The 20,232-nt window shown below is 39.2% G+C and overlaps 1 protein-coding gene across 10 annotated transcripts in view; it reads left to right on the top strand.

Annotated features, from left to right (window-relative positions):
* LOC144933467 (MAP/microtubule affinity-regulating kinase 3-like) overlaps positions 1–20,232 on the top strand; it is a 49,997-nt gene that overhangs the window by 14,900 nt on the left and 14,865 nt on the right. For all 10 annotated transcript variants that reach the window (XM_078858252.1, XM_078858254.1, XM_078858260.1 and 7 more), the window contains exons 4-9: positions 10,023–10,071; positions 10,389–10,454; positions 11,562–11,632; positions 14,140–14,196; positions 14,943–15,179; positions 16,306–16,425. In XM_078858252.1, coding sequence (XP_078714378.1) covers positions 10,023–10,071; positions 10,389–10,454; positions 11,562–11,632; positions 14,140–14,196; positions 14,943–15,179; positions 16,306–16,425 — 600 coding nt within the window. The remainder of the gene's footprint in view (positions 1–10,022; positions 10,072–10,388; positions 10,455–11,561; positions 11,633–14,139; positions 14,197–14,942; positions 15,180–16,305; positions 16,426–20,232) is intronic.

Here is a 20,232-nt window from a genome sequence, read left to right as displayed (position 1 = left end):
CACCTTATATACCCCTTCTTCCCGGGAGACGGAGCGGATGCGGACCTCAACGTCGGCACCGCTCCTCAGTTACCCAATCCCCACGCGCTATCCCTACGATCCGGTTCCGCTCAGCGCGTGTTTCCACTCCCCGACCAATCACACCGCGCTGCTACCCGATCACTCCCTCTGGGCGCGTCACCGGCACACAGCCAATCAGCAGCACTATCCCCACCCGCGCACTGACGCCTGCTCCTCCCCGTCAGCGCGCGTCACCACACACACACCCGTACATACGCGCTGGCACACGACATATACACCCAGCGCGTATCACCACTACAGTAGTACAGTTCTTGTAAAATAGGGTATTTTTAAAAATCGATATAGAATATTAACTTTTAAATAATGAACAAACATAAATTGATTTGTATAATGAATTGTTGTTAGTTTTTTAAAGGTAATGTTTATTGTCAGGCCCCGCAAACCACAAATTCCCATTGCTTAACATTCATTTGCAGTAGGAAGTCCTTCAGGAGCCCTTCTGTAGTTATTTTTGTCCACTCGGGTTACTATTATGCTCGCTAATTACATTGCGCAATGTACTAGGCAGTAATAATTAATTGATCAAATTGAAATATTACGTTATTGGTACATGCATCAAATCAGGCTTTTATGAATTCGTTATTTTCTGTCCATGGCTATGTTATAAAATTATGTTTCCTTTAAGCTAATGGTCAGAAATAATAAGCTAGACGTAAATAAGATCGACCAAACAAGACACACTGTACAGACAGTACAAATTATGCAAAAATCATTGATTCTGGAATCTAATTGTTGCCCCGAATTGTCACAGTTTAAGAAATTGCGCTGAGGGTCACTAATTTATGTACCTGCTTTGCAGTTGTTTGGTCCGGCTATGCAGACATTATACAAGCAGCAGCAAACAGCTTTGCCACGCCTTGGCCTTGACAGTACACTTAGCTATTTTGAGTGCTTTGCAGCCTCAACCGTGGGGGCCTTCTGCTTCCGGTGGGGTAAATGTCATCCGGATGTCACATCCTGACCTCTTGGCAAACTTTGACAAAGCACAGCGCTGTCGAGCAGTAATATGAAGGACGTGGATGCATATCAAAGATCAACTGAATGTGCTGAACAAAATATTTTTTCTTTTGTGTGTGTTGTTTTCGGTTCTGATTAGCTTAGCAAGGTGGGAAGTTGGTTTTGAGTCCTGTTTTGTGTTGGAAGAGCAAGTTGACACATGCCTGCCAACATGCATACTGTCTTAAGCCGTTTGAGGTGGTGTCAATTTCCTACGCACAGGTTTGAATTGGCACTGACAGATTTTGTGAAATATTTATTTCTAGATGTGAAATTATAATTACGTGAGAGTTTCTAAAGCTTATCTTGACGATTTTATTTCAGAATAAGAATTGTAAGCTGCAGCCCTTTCAATTCATAATGAAAGTTTTTAGGTTAGATCGCGTAAGTATAAACGTGTCGTAACCCTCCACTACCCGACACAGCCAGCAAGGTTTGTCATGTAAACAAAACTCGCCAATTTAGTTACTACTTCAGCCCACTGGTGTGTTGGAGAGTAAATCCACAACGTTTACAATTTGAGCCCTTTAAGTTGTCCTCCATCAGAAACTATACAATCAGTATACACCAGCCTTTAATCAAACAACAGAAAACTAGCCTAGTAACGGGGTGGGTTTGTTTCTCAAGACATGAGTTTTTTTTGTCAAGTCTGGTGGTGCCAGAAGATCTTAACGTCGTTATGATCTGATGTATTTGTGGTGGGATTGTTTTCCCATACTGTACATGAAAGTTTATTTTATCAAGATGGATTATTAGAGGTAAATGAAAAATCCCTTTGCTTTTCAGAGTGAATGGAAGCATAAGCTTGCAACTGTTGATATGATTGCAAGTCATCCATGTTTAAAGGACTGAAGTTTCACGCTTCCACTTATGTACAGTATAAATCAGAGAATTGGCAATCCAAAACATCCACAAATCCCCGTAATTTGTGGCTTATTAGTGTTTCTCAATCTCTCATTATCTTGTGGCACACTGCAGCGGATCAAAATCTTGACGGTCCTCATGATTTTTTGTGTTATGTTATACAGATGCGCTGTACTTACGTTTTGTTTAATATAAACTGATTTAGCCATTTTTAGACTTCGATATCTCGTCTAATAATCCATTAACGTATATACACCATTTGAGGCCTCGTAAAAAATATATTCTAACTTCAAATCACAAATTAATCGTGGATTAATTTCGCTATCAGTTATTTGCCGCACTTCCCCTTGTAGTTCGCGCAATTTTTCAGATTAATGCGACCGTGCAGCTATCCCCATATTATTTGGTCGAACATCTGCTGATCTGCTGTGCACCGTGTATTTACATGATCCACGTTATGCTCACCCCCCCCCCATATCAATGGAATTTTGGGATTTTTGCTATAGGTCGAAAGTAGAGTGAAAAGATTGCAAATGTCTGATCATACTGCTATGGGTATGAGAAGACATGGCAAGAAAGACAGATTATTCCTTTGGTGAAGATTTATGTTAGGAGGTTTCAAAGATTGCACTTTAACGCAAGCTGCTTAATTGTATGCATTACATTTCTTTGTCTGTCGTTAGAAAGGTCACAAACTTTGTTTAAGCCTTAAAAGCTGGTAAGCAGATGTTCTTGCATACAGTATTAAAGCTGGTGGGATTTATTTTTCTGCAAACTACAGCCACGAGTTATGAATTAACCTTTTATTTATAGCCGGGTGGAAGCCCATTGAGACACCGTGTATTGTGCAAATCCTGTAATTGTCAAGGGGTGACTAAAATGATCCAGGCACGGTGAGGTTTCTTGCATGTTTGTAGACCAGCATTACTTTGATGCCTTTATTATGTTTGCTGCCGTTCATAGGGAGGAGAGGCTTTTTAGCAGGCTCTTTTTCCCCCCTCGGCACATTTAGTAAATGTTACACCATTGGTCATTTAAACCACTGGCTGTAGAATCTTGCCGCAACTGGACACCAATAACGGCTTGCAGGATGCCTTACGGAGGGATCAATTAATGGTTGTGGATACAGTTGCACAAGGTGATTCATTGGTTTCCTTGTGTGTGAACCACACTATCCATATAGTGTTTCTGCTCATTTGGTTAGAATACAAATTGAGCGTTTTCTAAGCGAAGTCGGTTGTATTGTGCAAGTAGAATTGTGGAACAAAAATACATGTTCTCCTCATTCATGTTTAATAAAGAAAATGCCTCAATAATTTTCCTCGTTCAAATTAAAATATAGTGTTCCTTCATACATTCAGTGTAACTTTTTTCACTGACATTGTATCCTTGAACAGAAACATTTACATCAGTATTGGATGTGTCTCAATTTCGTTTTAATGGATTTTTCTTGTCATTGTATGCTGAAATGCAAGCTCATTGCACCCTTATATCGATTGGTAACATAGTTGAAGGCGGCTGGATCAATTTAAAGTCTAGCTAATGTACCTCGGGATGTCTGTTAGGCATCTGTTAAATGTGCACAATCCTTGCGCCACGGTACATTCATTGCTTATAGGTAATTTGTAGCCTACTGCGTGCTGTGCAGCACACTGATTATAAATAGCATAAAAAATCAGGCTACACCTAATGATACCGTAAAATAATGTTGTTTACCAGTAACTGTGTGTTTACATGCAAAGCTAAACGTGAAATTAAACACCGTGAAAACACGACGACGAGGCATTTGTTTTGAATGATTACAAAATGGTTGTATTGTCAACAGAATTCTGTACGCTGAGTTTACAAGTTTACACTCCATTCAATTGTCCAGGAATGAAAGCTGACCTTCATTTTGTGTTCAGTTTCTCATCCTTGAATGAGTTATATTTCATTGGGAATACTAATTCTTTTCCTCAGACTATACCCCTTTGATTGCCACCAATATGCAAATCACAGGTTTTCAGATGCATATTAATTTGGCAATTTACGAATTTCATTTCTGAATCTCGTACAATTTGCTCATTCATTGGTTTGAAAGACAAACTGTGATACTACATGCCAGTGCTACACGTGGACAATAAAAGCAAAGAAACCCATCGCTTAACAAAGCAGACTCATCGACTGATCTGTGACTGTTGGCAGCCAGTGCAGTCTGAGCCATGGGATATAAAACTTTATTTTTCCAGGTAAGGCCTAATGAGCTATATAGCTTTTTTTCAGAAGCGACCTGGCCACAAATTATAGCCCATTGCATTTGCTTATGTGGAATTTATAGCAGCCAAATACTTTAAACGCATGTTTCTAAATAAGGAGGGAAAATCCATGCGACCATGGGGAGAACATGGAAATTCCAAACTTTCAGGCCTACGGGTTGGGATCGAACCCAAGACCTCATGTATACCAGGCGAGGTAGTTAACATCTCGCCACCGTGGTATAAACATTATTACGATGCAAATTGGAAACCGTGGCTCACTTCTACAAATATAGCACGCTAAAAATAAACAATTTGAGTATAGATGCCAACAAGTGGCTGGTGTAGTTGTATTTTTAAACTAATATAGCCTGTAGGTTAAATTGAATCTGAGCGATGGATTTATCTAAGAACGATTGAGATTTTAGATCACTTTTTTTACGAGTAATTAAGGATATTTCTGGTAAGTTTCAGCATAGTTAATTTTGTATTGTAATAGACAGTGGATATGGGTAAGGGATTACAATTACTTTCATTTTTGAAGAAACAAAACCAAACTGAATACTTAAGCGTTTTCTCCCATTGCAACTAAAGAGCATCTTCTGACACGTCTTTGACACTTAACTTGCAGTTCTGTCAATGTACTGGATGAAGGCCTCCCCACACACCATGCTAGCTGTGGCGGGGGGGGGGGTGATCATACATCACCACGCTGTGCTCAATGCAGACAGGGGAAGTTGGGGCCCAGGACTGTTTACTTTCGACTCGCCATTGATGGTAGAGATAGCCGGAAATCAAACTTAGGTCTAGGTCGAAGGGTTGTTAAAAATCAATTATAAATCCAAAATTGTAATACCGGAAAATGTGTGCAAGCTCCTTGTATGCATAGTTTTATGAGATTGTGAATATAACTTTGCCTGCACAATGATGGAAGCACTAGCTTGTTTAAGACGTGGCAATAAAACTTTGTCGTAAAGTTTGATTGCGAGTTTTATTGTGAACAATCATTTGCAAGGCACTAACATTCAAATCTTCAAACATTTACCCAAACTTTTTTTATTACTGAAAGAACCAATAATAAGTCTACATTATAGACTGCCAGTACACTCATCCTGCTTAATAACTATTGCTACAGTCTACATTATTATAAACTGCCAGTACGCCAACTCTGATTAAGAACCAGGCTACAGTCTACATTAGTGTTTTTTATTTATTTTTATTCACCTTATTTTTTATTATTATGTTTCTGTCTACGTGATTTGACCAAAAGAACCAAAGAATATGAGATCAGATAAGGTTTGAAGATATGACACCATAAATTCCATACTATAATATGTTATGGGGAAAGTCATCCTTTTTTGGTTTGTATTTTTTTGAATGAATAAAAATGTTTCCAATGTAAATTACTTAGTGGCTTTGGCTAAAATCTGGCCAAATTATATGCCAACCTTCATAACCAACCCTGTTGAACTTTTAAAATGAATTTTCCTTCGATAGAAAAAGTGCTCTGCATATGTGAAGTCCTGTACAATGTTTTTGTTATTTTTCCCTTTACAATTATTCTAAGTCTCATGGCCAGCTCATCTTTCAATAATTTTAATCTTGTAATTGTGTGCCTATGTTATTTTACACAGCATTGATGTCTTCAAAATCTGAAAGGGAACAGCAAATCACGATCAACAAAGTAGAAATTCCCACATCAGTGCCCTGGACAAATTGTATTGATTGATGTGCTTGTCATTTCCAAGGACGAGGAATAATATAATTATCCTGTAAAGTGGTTATACCCTCGAATCGTGCACGTCTAATAACTGATGCGCCATTGCATCTGCCAACTTACTGAATAAGATTGTTTGTATACGTTGGCACTGTAGATGCTATTTAAGCAGTACGTATAAACACGCATCTACATTATCGAGCTTTGCGTCATCGCTCATCTGCATTGTAGATGCCGAGCCAGTGGTCAAAATTCGTTATGCAAGGCGCTGTTTTAAATGATACCAATGTATAGAGATGCATCTGGAGAAATTTTATTTCATCCAATTAATTTTGAACAACAAATGCAATTGAATGGCATGACAAGGTGTATAGTTGGCCAACACTTGGTTCACCCTCCACATCCGAACACTGGTTTCTTAGCCTGCGATTTTACACATTTGATCAAGTTGAATTCCAGTTGTTTGCCAAAAGAATGTACTTTTGAGTATATTAAGGCGGTCTGTAGCACCGAACGACATCATTACCTCATTGACTTGAAATATCTGTAATGTTTTTGAAATCGTGTTTACAATGGGCTCTTGTATTACAGGAACTTTCAAAATATATTTTTTATTATGCCTTGTAAAGAGAATAGATGTAGACACAAGGTTGTTAGTCTTGTAGTAGTAGCACGTCGATAAAGTTAAACATTAACGGTTTAACCTGGTGTACATGCAGTTTTAAATAAACAATTCCAAAGCATAGACGCTCCAATGTAATGAAAGCTGGATTACAGATACAGTACTGCTTTTTCAAGAACAGCCGTATAAAATATATATAGTTTAAAAACAATGTTTTTTCAGTTTAGAATGCATTTACTTAATGCCTTAATAACCAAAATAAAGTTGATTGTGTTAAATCACACTGCTCACCTGAGCAAAAACTACTGTGTCGTGTACACACATTCCACTTGGGCATATTGCCTATCTCTTTGGCAATGCTAGTTGACATAGATGTTAAAGATTACAGTGCAGTTGCCGAGCACACGGTGGCTAAGCAGTGCTGGTTAGACTTGCTGCAGTGTGACTGTGAAGGTGACCTTTGGGAACCCTGCAACGCTGGCCTGTCAAGCCATGCTACTAGTCTTACTGAACATTTATTTGCTAAATCTGAACAGTGATCATGCATGATAAGGACATGACCAAGGTGTTTTGCCAGAGTTACAGGTGTTGATTTTGCGACTTGCCTGCTTGTGATATCAACATTGTACCTATGCCGGAAGTGCTATAGGCCTTAGACTTTACTGTGCAATGGCGCATATGGGTGTACAATATTTAAAAGTATTGCTATGTAAACAGCAGTAATATTGAAATGAGGTCATCTAATTTTTCCTATTAACTTGTTTTACAGTACTTAGCATTCTTAGCTCAGATCAGAACAATTGAAAGATAAGGTTGTAGTTGACCATCGTTGTTTGGGTAGGTCTTATAATTTAATTAGAATTAATGTTTCTCGCAGTCTTGTCTTGGTTGATGTTACTTTGAAAAATAAATTATAAGACCTCTTCACATCTCAAAATACATCTTGCCAGCAGGATACAGACTTAGAATCATATTACACAATACACGGACTAATCAGAAGAACCACTTGAGCACCCAAAAACACTTAGAATGTAAACATTTTAATCACATCAAAGTATCGCAGAATAACATCCAGCACTACGTTTGTGAAAGCAGTTCAACTATATATTTTTAAAAATCCGCCTGACCCACGTAATGCGCTTACCACACTCGTGATATAACCAGGATATAGGTGTCTGAGTTTGTATGAAGTGGAGGCTCCAATGTGGCCTTCAGTGAGATGGTTAATTAAAGGGTGAAATATGTGATTTCGTTAAGTTGTCGGTATAGCATAATATGGTCAGATCTCTTCCTCCTCTCGGTAAGCAAGCAAGTGATGTCCGAGTTTCTCTCTGACCCTGCCAGTGCTGATGGATGGCCGTTTGTATGTCACCAACCATATTCTTCATAGACAACCATCACAAAACTAATATCTGGAAGAGGCACACAACACCACACAACACCATTCACAAACTTATTTTATTCATATGTTGGCCACCGACACACTCCAATAGTGCCAGGGTGTAGGTGGCCAATTATATAAACTGGGTTTAACATAAGTGTTTAGATGCTGTTTTTGCTTGTGGGTTGCAAAAAATGCCTTGTATGTGATAGACAATGCTTTTTTATTCTTATTTTTTACCATGGCCAAAGCATTATATTCTTGACTCTTAAAGTTGACTTGCTGGTGCTTGCACCAATGTTGTACAAAAGCCATACAGCATTATGTAAGTGTACCAGGTGGAAATATCTGTATCGTAGTCGCGGGGAAGGAAATGTGTGAATTTGTTTTGCGTAATTGCAGTCAGGTTTCAGATTTTGAGGCACGATTGAAACCTGTGTATCTTATTGCTAAGTAATTTATAGTGTGAATTCTGGTTTGAGCAGGATTGACTGTTTTCTTTCTTTTTGGCTACCACAATGTGTAGGCAATTGTTTGCGGCCCCTGTTTTCTACAAAATTGCATAATTGCCTAGACCTGCGTGATCGCTAGAGTTAACTGGCACCTGGATGGTGAATGTTTCTCAAGGAATTGTTGGATATTTTTTGTTTTCTATGCATAAGATTTAAACAATACATTGTTCGAAGAAAAAACCAACAGGAGCAAGTTAGGAGCATAGGTTTTTCCCCTTTTATCTGGCAACAAAACAACACCAAACTGAAACCTTTTACAAGGAATCATGTCTGCATTAACCACAATACTTGAGGTCAAAATGCAAACAAACATACTCTGATAATATGTCTTTGAAACTGATTGGTCCACACCAAAGACAGCTTTCTTTTGAGCCTCGTCTCAAACGGTATTAAACCAGAGGACGCCAAAAGGCGTACAGCACAAAGACAATGCACTATCAGAGTAATGAGAGCTCGGGGTGAGCATCTACATCACGGGACCTCCTGCATATATTATCAGTGTTTTTTGTTTGCATTCTGACCACAAATATTGTGGTTAATGCAGACATGATTCATTGTAAAAGGTTTCAGTTTGGTGTTTTAACAACTTAACACCTGTTTTGTTGCCAGATGAAAGGGGGAAAACTTATTCTCATATTTTTGTACTGGCAAAGGAGGTCACATGAAGGAGCAAGTTAGCCCTGATTATTTTAAAACACAAATATATGTCCCCAAATAGTATTTGAAAATGTGACCCACTTTAAAAGAGCAAAAGTTTGCATATCTGCAATAAAAAAAATGGCTGCTGCTCTGAACATTGTGGAAATCCTCACAATAAACATTATCCCTCATCTTTGTGGAATATTTTTGGCATTCTACCCAATCGTCACAGGACGTTTTCAGTTGTGGGGTTATTTTATCGCCATTGTGAAATCCCTAGTTTGGGCTTTTAGTGCCCTCTGTCAGATATCGTAAAAAATCAGAAGTCTTGGGGGATGTTGCAACCCATTTATACATTTAACAAAAATTCCCACACTGTTCTGCGACCAACTCGCTGATAAAATTTGGCATGGCTGAAACCGAAAAGATAATTGCAAACTGGAATCGAGTTGTCCACAGTCTGTAATCTATTTTTCCAGATGTGTTTATGTCGATCGTTGAGGCTAGTCAAAATTGCTACCGATGTATGTTAGTGTGCTGCAGTTATTATGATTTATTATCGATGTACGAGTAGCCAAAATTAATTGATATTTTTTATATAATTGTTCTTTACTCTTAATTGTTAAGGTATTTTTTGCCATTTGATAAAAATTTATGTAAACCTTTAACAATTTCATACCACCCAATTGTCAGCCTTAGATTTTACAGTGCTGCTGAATGGGAATGAGTCATATTTAAGTAGCTGTCTTTGTTTTGTCTGCAATTATATTTAATGCCCTGTATCTGCAATACATAATTATCTCTCATGCATGTTTTGTTTTTAACATGGTAACAAATTGTAAATGTAATGTCTGCTGACCCTTATGCTACCACTAGGGCTGCAGGACCTCAGTAAATGAGATGTTCATCTCAGCTGTGAATCCAGGGCAATGTTTTAAAATTAATGAGGTATAATTAGATTGTGTGTCTTTTTCAGCTTTTCAGAGAAGTAAGAATCATGAAGATTTTAAACCACCCCAATATCGGTATGGATGCCACCAACTATATTAATGATTAATGTATTCTGTAAAGCTTCACCATGTTTCGTCTTTTAGGAGGTTCCTGCATTTTGGGACAGTTGGGCAGTTCACAAAAACACTTAATTGCAGCATGTTTAACTAAAGCGGAACACATTGAATATATATCCCCGTAATTGATTATCTCCTGCAGTGCTGATGTGAATAATTTCTGTATCCACTTTAAAATTAATATGAGTCAGTATTCTGCTGCATCGTATTTAATTTTAAAGTGTATGCTTGTGTCCCTTGCATCTTCCTAATTTGTTTGTTTGATTTTTTTGCAGTTAAATTATTTGAAGTTATTGAGACGGAAAAAACATTGTATCTCGTGATGGAGTATGCAAGTGGAGGTAAATATTACTCAGTCATTTTCCAGCTTTCCTCTGATGTCAATCACTTATTTTTGTTTTTTTGAAAGTTTTGGTCTCTCCTTTCTCCTTTTCCTCCATATGGCACTTTGGGGGGAAAAGTTCAGTCCAAGTTTTGGATACCGCAGAGGTTGCACTGCTCCCGTGTGCAATGAAGGTTCGCCAGTTTGTAACCTGATCTCATCCCCCAAATCTGACTGGCACCACATCAGAAAGGAGTCACTCTTCTGCAAGAGACATTCGTGATAAGCCCTGCTGACCCGTCTGCTTGTGGACGTTAACGTCTCGCTGAAGTGCAGAATTTTTTTACGTGTGCAAGGTGGTGGAGTGATGTCGAAATAACCATCTGTTAGATAATTTTTGCCAAAACCAACTGGCCCATTCATAAATTGTATATAGTCTGTGGGAGTTTGCTTGTTTCCTTATATAATGGGTGCCACTATGGCGAGATGTTAACTACCTCGCCTGGTATACAGGAGGTCGTGGGTTCGATCCCCGCCATGATGCCTGAATATTTGGAGTTTGCATGTTCTCCCTGTGGTCGTGTTAATTTTTCTCCGGGTCCTCCGGTTTTTCCCTCTACATTATCGACATGAGTTTATTTGGCTGCTATAAATTTCCACATGATAGCCACTTCGCTGAGCTTATTGCTTGTGGCAAGGTCACTTCTGAAAAAGATCTGTATAGCACAGTTGGCCTTACCTGGTAACATACAAATTGCTTAGTTTTTTATATTAGTCACCAATGTCAAGTGATTTCAAGGTGTTGGTTTTGTCAGTGTTTTTCGTTCTAGTTTCTTCACACTTTCGCTTGAGCAAAATGAGTGACGATCACATCTCAGATCAAGAAAATATATAACGTTATTGAAATACTGAATTAAACTGTCAAGTCTGAACGATTTACACGCTACATTTTCAATTGATGTTTATTAATGAGTCCTGTTCTTTGTGAACGTGCTAATTCATTTTCAGCATATTAGGAATGCATCTGCAAGATGAATTGATGTTATTAAGTGTCACATGAAAGTGTCCGCATACTTGTATAATTTCCTTCATTATTTGCACGTAATGAAATGTTTTCTTTTTTCAGGCGAAGTGTTTGATTACTTGGTTGCACATGGACGTATGAAGGAAAAAGAGGCACGAGCAAAATTTAGACAGGTGAGCATAATTTATCTTGTCAAAAATACGTTCCTTCGGAGTGGGCAGGTAGAAACTTGGTTAGACAGCGCATTCGTGCGATCCGTGTCACGCGGCACAAGCTGTGTGGGGCGTCGCGTCACGTGGTGCTGAGCCCGCCCGAAGCGCTCTATGAAATACAAATCGAGGGTGTGGCTATGCACGGCAGACAGACAGACAAATAATCCCTGGTGGGCAGTGTGGAACTGTTGTTCCTACCTGTAAAATCATGCTTGTGTATTGTTGGTGAACATACTATTCCCACTGAAACTGCATTCCAGCTCGCCATTATGTTGACTCGTTGACAGATGTGCATACGTGAGAATGGGCCTTCAGTATGGTGCTAAAGGTGGCCACTGTGGAAGTAGCCACCAGACTTGGACCACATTCCCTTAATTTACTCTGTGCTGCGTAATAAATATTTCTGATTGGTGTTGGAGGCATTCATTTCTTTGGGATAAGTGGAAGTCCCTTACAGTCCATTGTATTTAAAGAAACCTGCGTTTATAAAGGGAACTCGGGATGTGGCTGTACACAGTTGTGAATTTGTTCTGGAGATTTGCTCAAACAAGACAGCCATAGATAGCAGTCAGGCCTGGAATTGAATGCATTCATATTGATCATCTTCATTCGCTCCTTAAAGTAAAACCTTTCCCCATAATGGAAGTCTTATTATTCATATAATTTGTCTTCCCAGAGGCATTACAACCCTTTTCATTAGAACGAGCTAGTTTTCTTTATTGGTTAATTTATAAAAACTATATAGAATAGCTGTACAAATATTCCTTGAAGATGGTCACAGAATACAACAAAACGGTTCTGGCTTGGAGATAAGCTCTCAATTAAGGCTATGTAGAGTGACTTTACAAGAATTTTTTTTTTTAATGTCCTTTGAGGAATGAAACCATTATTTAGAATGGAGGAAATATTATCCATCTCATTTACGCTGATAAACAGTCAATATAACAACCATTGGAAATAATTGATAGAATATTGAAAAAGTAAAACCAGGATGCAAAGTTGCACTCAGGATAAATGAGCAACTCAAAAGACGTTTGCAAGTTCAATTAACAAATTAAGGCATACATTTGTGGAACAACTAGAACATGCATCACTTGTATGTGTACTTAGGGCAGTAATTTGATTGTGGGCAATTATCAGAACTATATAATAAAAAGGTGGGTGGTAGCAGGTTGCAGTGCTTTTGGAAAATGTAATTTTATAACGACAACCAACATACCAATGTGCTTAAAGATCGACATTTTCAATTGTAGTTATATTGCCTGCTATAACATGCGGTAAAACACTGACAGAGAAAATGTTATTAAAGCTGAAAAGTATGAAAATAAGCATGGAGCTGAAAGAAGCAGATTAATCCAGGAACAAATGCAAAATTAGACACAGCACACTGACTGATAATTATAGTGAGTGGGCTTTGGGATATTGCTAATATTACTAAGTAATTTTTAAGTCTACTTTCATCTTTGCCCAACCCCACTCGCCAAAAAATGACATCCACATCAAAATTCCTACTCTGGTTTCGGGCTGCATGCTCTTATGGGTTTGCCACTCGTGTACATATTGTGAGCGCAGGTGTTATCGTAGTCGCAATTGCTGCTCATAACCTAGCCCTCAAAGCTCTGGCTCCGAATGAACACTGGGTGAAATCTCTGATAGTGGTCCAGCGCAGGAGGGCTTCCCTCGGGGATGTGGGTTGTATTGAAACTGAAAGCGATGCGGTAAAAGGGAGCCAATAATCGCAACAGCATTCTTGGTAGATCAGAGGTTATGCCTGTGGGTTTAGAGGTTGTGCATTCAGAAATGTTTACGGTTGCAGATGCTTATTATAGTCGAAGAGAAGAGTTTTGAGTTTTTTTTATCCATGTCCGAATTTTGATGATAAATGTGTTTTTTCGAGCGCCTTGGAGAGACATTTTAATTTTGAAACCTGGTTTAGACAATTTGGATGTACTCCCTTCAAATTAAGGAAGTACTTGTTCCACGTAATAGGGAGATTTTGTCCCTCAGATATGGCAACACTGCCATATGGTAACTAAAGCCTTTTACAATATATAAGCAGTCGGTGCAATATGGGGCAGTGGAGCTGATGGTCGTGTTAAGCATTCACTGTTAATCATCAATCTTCCTCCAGCAGCAACCTGTTAAACTGGCTAATCTATCAACCCATGTACTCTAAAAGCCTCTGTATTTTCCAGTTAAAACTATTTTTTTTATTTTTGCTTGAGAGGAAAGTGCAGATGTTTGTGAGATGCATCTAGCCATTAAATGTGCTACATCTAACCCCTTAGCACTGCTTTTATATGCGCTTGTGACTACTGAGAGCATTACTTTTATATTTTGTCTTACTGTTAATTAAACAATGCCACCACTTTCATTATTGATGCATTGGTGTACGGGAAATCTGCTCTTTGTAATGATTTTAATGTTATTGAACTTTTATCAACAATTTCTTCATGTTTCCTTTTTAGATTGTATCTGCTGTGCAATACTGCCACCAGAAACACATTGTACACAGAGACCTCAAAGTGAGTACCTGCCAGTTACCATGCTTTTATATCTACTACACTTTGAGCATGTGCAAGTATTCATTTTATGACTTAATAGCAGATGAGTTGTTATTGAACCTACGATAATGAACAAGTCTGTGCCAATTGCATATTAATAACATTGTAAAGGTTACTAGATCTTTTTTTCCTGTGACGAACATTTTTATTTATTTTTTATATTTTTTTATATTCACATTTCACAATGCATGGTACTTATTTACGGAGCTTATTGTTGGGATTTTATAGGGTTGGCTGATCTTATCTTAAAATAAACACGCAAGATGTTGGAAAAGAAGAGTGGGTGGGTGGGGAAAGGGGGCTAAAATTGGAGGGTTAGGAGAGCTGCGCATGTTGACTGAGTGGGATCTCATACAGTTAAAAAGGTGTGTGTCCTGGTGACACTGGGCCAGTGGGTCTCAGATATCTGGGGCAGGGTTAATTTTTTTGTAACAATTGGTCCCATGCTCTTTTAAGTCTGCCTCCTTCAAGCATGTATCCCTGATGATCCAGGGAGGCTAATTGTGATCGAGGGAATTGTTCCGTGGCACTACGGATGGGGGGGTCCGTGGGATTTCCACATGCTCAAATATATTTCCTTCATTAAAACGGGTCAACTTCTTTCACATGGGGCACGTTGAGCAGACGTAATAACAATCTCTCATTTGCCGCATGTCCTGCGTGAAATGGTATTGTGGTGTTGATGAACACCCCCCCCCCCCGTGCAGGCGGAGAATCTTCTCCTGGACGCCGACATGAACATCAAGATCGCCGACTTTGGCTTCAGCAACGAGTTCACGCTGGGCAGCAAGCTGGACACGTTCTGCGGGAGCCCTCCCTACGCCGCGCCCGAGCTCTTCCAGGGCAAGAAGTACGACGGGCCCGAGGTGGACGTGTGGAGCCTCGGAGTGATCCTCTACACGCTCGTCAGCGGGTCGCTGCCCTTCGACGGCCAGAATCTCAAAGTGCGTTTGCATGTTGGGGGAAAGAGGGGGCTGTGGGGCAGTTAAACAATTATCCCATGACATCTTGGTCCACAAACCTGCCAGCAAGACGCTTACACTCCAGTAGTGATGTCACTACCAGTTTGTCCCGAATGGTGGCTATTATTGTGTGGGGGGCATACTAGTGATCGGTACCATGTACATGTATGTGCATCCGTGAGTGAATTCTGATGCACGTAATTTTATGATTTTAGTTTTAAGAACTGCTATGCAAAATTACAACTTATGTTTTTTTTTATCCCACAAAGGCAAGATCACCTCACATGGTCAAAAGTAATTTTGCCAATGGTAATCACCAGTAATAATTTTTCATTCAGGATAGTCTTTTTTTAAGTCCAGCTATGATTATTTTTTAGGAACCTACATCACATGTCTGGTTTTTGCCAGCCACATATATGGAAAGACATTTTCATAAGGAAGTGTGGCAACAGGGTGTCGCGGCAAAGTAAGTTGTCAGTTTTCAGTTTCGGTTTCATTTATTTGGTATATCCCTGTGAGCCATTCGGCTCTTGAATCGGGTGCAACCGCAACAAACAAAAAACAAAAACATGAACAAGTTGTCCAGATAAGCCAGAGGCCAGCGCTCATATCGTCTGGATCCTGGTTTCAAGCAGCTACCTGTGATTAAACCTGCTTCTCAATATTGAGTTGATGGTCTTAGCTCGGTCACCAATGAATACACAAAAAAACCTATAACACAAATTTGTGTTTGCAAAATATGGCTGATTTCCATGTATAATAGTTTAAAATAACAGTTTGACTATCATATGATGAACATTACTCTTGAGTGGCAGCATGAGTAGAAAATTGCCTTCCCCGATCGTGTGGACTAGATGTTGCTTGAAGGGATCTCAAGAGGGGGAGCTCTGGTATCCGCTTCTATGGGCCATTCTCTGACAAATCATTGCACTGCACTTCGACATATCTGATAGGATTCTTCAACTTGTGGCATGATACCGATAGCACAAATTGAGATAAAATACGTTTGAAAACTGAAGTTAAAAAAAAATATATTTTTTGGGTAGGTGGTTAACCCATGGGCAAAGAGCCGACTCAAGGGGACTTTTTACATACGTGTGCTGTGCAGGAGCTGCGTGAGCGTGTGCTGCGCGGGAAGTACCGCATCCCCTTCTACATGTCCACCGACTGTGAGAACCTGCTCAAGCGCTTCCTGGTGCTCAACCCTGCCAAGCGGGGCAGCCTGGAGGTCAGCTGCAGTGCTTGCATGTGTGTGTGTCAGAGGTGTGCGCTGTTGAGATGATGCCTGCTTGCATGTGTGTGTGCGTGCTTGTGTTCTTGCCAGTTTCAAGCACGAGAATTACTTGAGACCACTGGCTGAAACAGTGTGCGCCCGTTCGATTACCTCTTTGCGGGTTTGATTACTGGCATTGGTGCTGAACATGTACATTACATGTGGTGTCTGAACCTACCCTGAAATGGTCCTAGGTTGACTGAGCCTTGAATTATTCGCTGATCCAGTGTGTGAACTTAAGCACTGGGAATAAAAAGGTAGCTTGATGCAGTGCTGGCCTCACCACACGCTCATGGGGTTTCTCAACTTTAATGGATGTAAACAACACTGTAAATTTGGGATGCTTGTTTGCCTTCATTTTTGGTTTTCCTACAGCTAAAATCCATCTGGGTATTGCTGGTAACGAAGGCTTCCCTTAAATATATATTCAAATTCCTGTGGCAAGGTTGGAGTCTTGGTTAAAGTGTGTGTGTAAAACGATACCAGCGTGTCCTATTGAAGATTGCCTTCTGCGTCGGTGGATGTTCCCCGAGAGGCTGGCATAGCAGGTGCAGTGGTCTCGCTCTGACAAGGGAAATCTATGCCCCATAAGGTATACAGTTGCTCAGAGTGTTGTCCATTTGACCCTGTTTACAGGAAATGCTGTTTTGGAACAGGGGGCTTAGCACAGTTTATTCATAGCTTTTATGCACAAGTTTATGATTTGGTAGATGACTAGCACTTTGTGGCATTTAGGAGATATTTTATTACAACTGTATGGTATATCATGAAAGCCTTTTCATCGTAGAACAGTTCTACAGCCATTCATGTATTAACAGGCTCCTGAAGTAACAGACCTTATCTCTTAACATGACGTTAGCACTACATTGATCATTATTTGAAGAAATGGGCCTGTTGATACCTGGTTTACCAGATTGTAAAAAGAGACTTGAGCTCAACTATGACAAGAGGCTAACCTCCCTGTTCCTGATGACGACCGCTTGTGTTGCGATTGTGACTTTACCGAAAGAACCATAGAATATAAACTAAGACATCTAAACAATTAGAAAAACACGATTATACATTTGAGAAAACAAGAATTTATGTTCTTTGAGTGCTCGTATCAACTCTCAAGCATCGGCATCGTGTCTTGTAAAGTGTTGTGCTTTTTGGATTGTTTTGGTAAAACTAAAATACCAGCATTCTTAAAAATTGGTCGAAAAGCACGATTGTTTTAAATATGGCTCACAATGTACATTACATTGTTTTTTTGGGATTTTTACTCGGATTTTATTCCCTGCATAACTCGCATATGGGCTGCTGAAGTGATGAACAAATTTTAGGCAAACCCAAAATCTGCACCATCAGCCATGGGATTGCTTTTGCACCAGTGGAGTAATTGAGTGAAATATTTAACTTAACAAATACAATTAAATATTTTCAGCATACATTATTTGCCTTGTACAATTGTACAATATCGTTTGGCCAATTGTCTACATTTATTTTTATATATTATGCGCTGTATTTTCCAGGTCTCCCTTGCAAAAGGAGACGTTTTGCCTCCCGTAAGCTTTCATCCAGTTGTAAATAAAGGTTGTTCTGCCACAGTGTGCAGCACTCAAGCTTTATGGTGGGGCTCAGTGGAGGGCTTTTGCCGCCAGTCTGCATACAACCAGTTGTGATCTTGTGGCTTTCAACAAATTAAAAAAAGTGCTCTGAAAGGAAAGTAGTTCATAAAGTACATGGAGGACCGAGTGTTGAGTGTGGCTTCTGTTTTTAGGTTCAGCTATTTTGGACATATATTTTATGCTGCTTTTGATTTCCTAAAATAACTTCTCACATTGAGCAATGAAGCGTTCAGCTCTATGCAATCAGTGATACAGTCGACTCTTGAATTATCCGCATGCGGTCTATCCGATTTGCGGATTAACCACGCACCTGAGATTTTCACAGAAATTAACACCTCATGGATTTTTTCTTCAGCCCAAATGAATCATCTAAAGAGTGATACATTGTTATTCTTGGAAATGTTTATTACAAGTCATGTGCTTAAACCGAACAAATGTGTGCTCCGGTTAATCCGAAATCCACGTGAACGACTCTACAGTACAGTAGTTGCATTTCTTTATGACAGTGGGTGGATTTTGATTGGTGTGGCTCTGCTATCCACTTAGTGGGCGGAGTCTTCTGCGCGAGAGAAGGAAAGTGTTATTGCTGAGCACACACATTGATCGGTCGATCGTTAGTATTCGTTCTAAATCAAAATCAATACATTCTTTAATACAAATTTTAGTTTTCTTCATAAACAAGCTAAATTTTCTTAATTTAAATATAATTTATACCTATATTAGTTTTTGGCATAGAGATCCAAGGAAAATTCATATTTTTTGATTATCCGCAATTTTTTATTATCTGCGGCCGTCATTAGCGCGGATAATCGAGAGTACTGTAGTTAATTTAAATTATGTTACGTTTTGCCATGAAATTTCATACTGTTTACAGTGAGGTACGAGGCAAGTAGGCACTCGGCAATAATAGGTGTCCACTGTGGTTTCCTTTAAGCAAAGATAACATTTTTAAAGGATACAAAATGTTAGTCAAGGGTTAAATTTATCGTTCATATTTCCGACGTAATGATGCATTACAAGTGAAGTAGCGGCTCCAATATTGAAAGCCAGAGGCTGTTATGCAGCGTGTTCACTGGTAGGTGTTAATGAACACAGCTTTGTCACTGATTGCCATAAGTGGGCCAATGTGAGGTTGCTTCACAGCCAAACGATCGCCCCCATCCACCTACAATTGCAGTTAAATGTCACTGTTGTCATTCAAGTTGAGCCCACATTGAATATTTTATATATATTTGTTTTATCTCTTGCAAATATTTGCATTTCAAAGTGTTCTTTTTTTCATTAATCACATTGGTTTCTAGGTTGATACCATTCTAAGTATCGTCCCATTTCACCTTTTAGTTTTGCTTTTATAATGATAACTGTGCAGAGTTGTCAATTTTGACTTGAAGGTTATATCTAAATTTTAGCGTTCAAGCCTAATGGCAGATTGTGTAAAAATCCGCGGTGTACAATTCCCACTCCATTGACAACTGAACTAAATGGTGCTACTTGTGATACTGTGTTTGTCTAAGCCAGATGCCAAATTCTTCAACCGTGTCCACTGTTTGTGTAGTTTAATTCGGGCATGCAGGAGGTGGTGGAAGCATGTTGTTTAACTACCACCTTGGTAGTAGCTTCGTAGGTGTGCACAAGGTGCGATTCACAGTTTTTAATGGGAAATAGAAAAATTGCCGCTGGCGATTGGAGGTGGGTGCTTTCTCCTGTCACTTCTCATCGGTGTGCCGCCTTATGTTCGATTGCAAGCTCGTAGTTGTGTCACCGGAATAACCCAGGAAACTGAGACACCATCCTCAAGAGAGGCAGGGTTGGCATTCATAAAACAGCCAAGAGTGGTTGAAGCTGTTGATGTCATTAAATCCACAATTTGTATTTTTAGTTTGTTTATTATATGTCTCGGTTACGATACATTTATAAAATAACGCGATCTAATCCAACAACGTTTACTGTCTCCTGTTTTTTGTCTGCATATGCATAGGCAATTTAACAATGTGAAAATGTAATTCTTTACAATTTTCACGTGTGAATTCGTACTTGTATCCTGATCGTATTTGTATCCATCATGGTTTGTTTTAGGAATGTGTGAACATTAATGAGTTTTATTGTAAATGTTTCCAGTTTTCTTCTGCTCATCTGTTATAATGAGCATTAATAA

The sequence above is a fragment of the Lampetra fluviatilis genome, chromosome 7 (assembly GCF_964198595.1).
Source record: "Lampetra fluviatilis chromosome 7, kcLamFluv1.1, whole genome shotgun sequence".
NCBI lineage: Eukaryota > Metazoa > Chordata > Hyperoartia > Petromyzontiformes > Petromyzontidae > Lampetra > Lampetra fluviatilis.
Note: the sequence above shows the minus strand (reverse complement) of the source record. Positions and strands in the feature narration are given on the sequence as shown.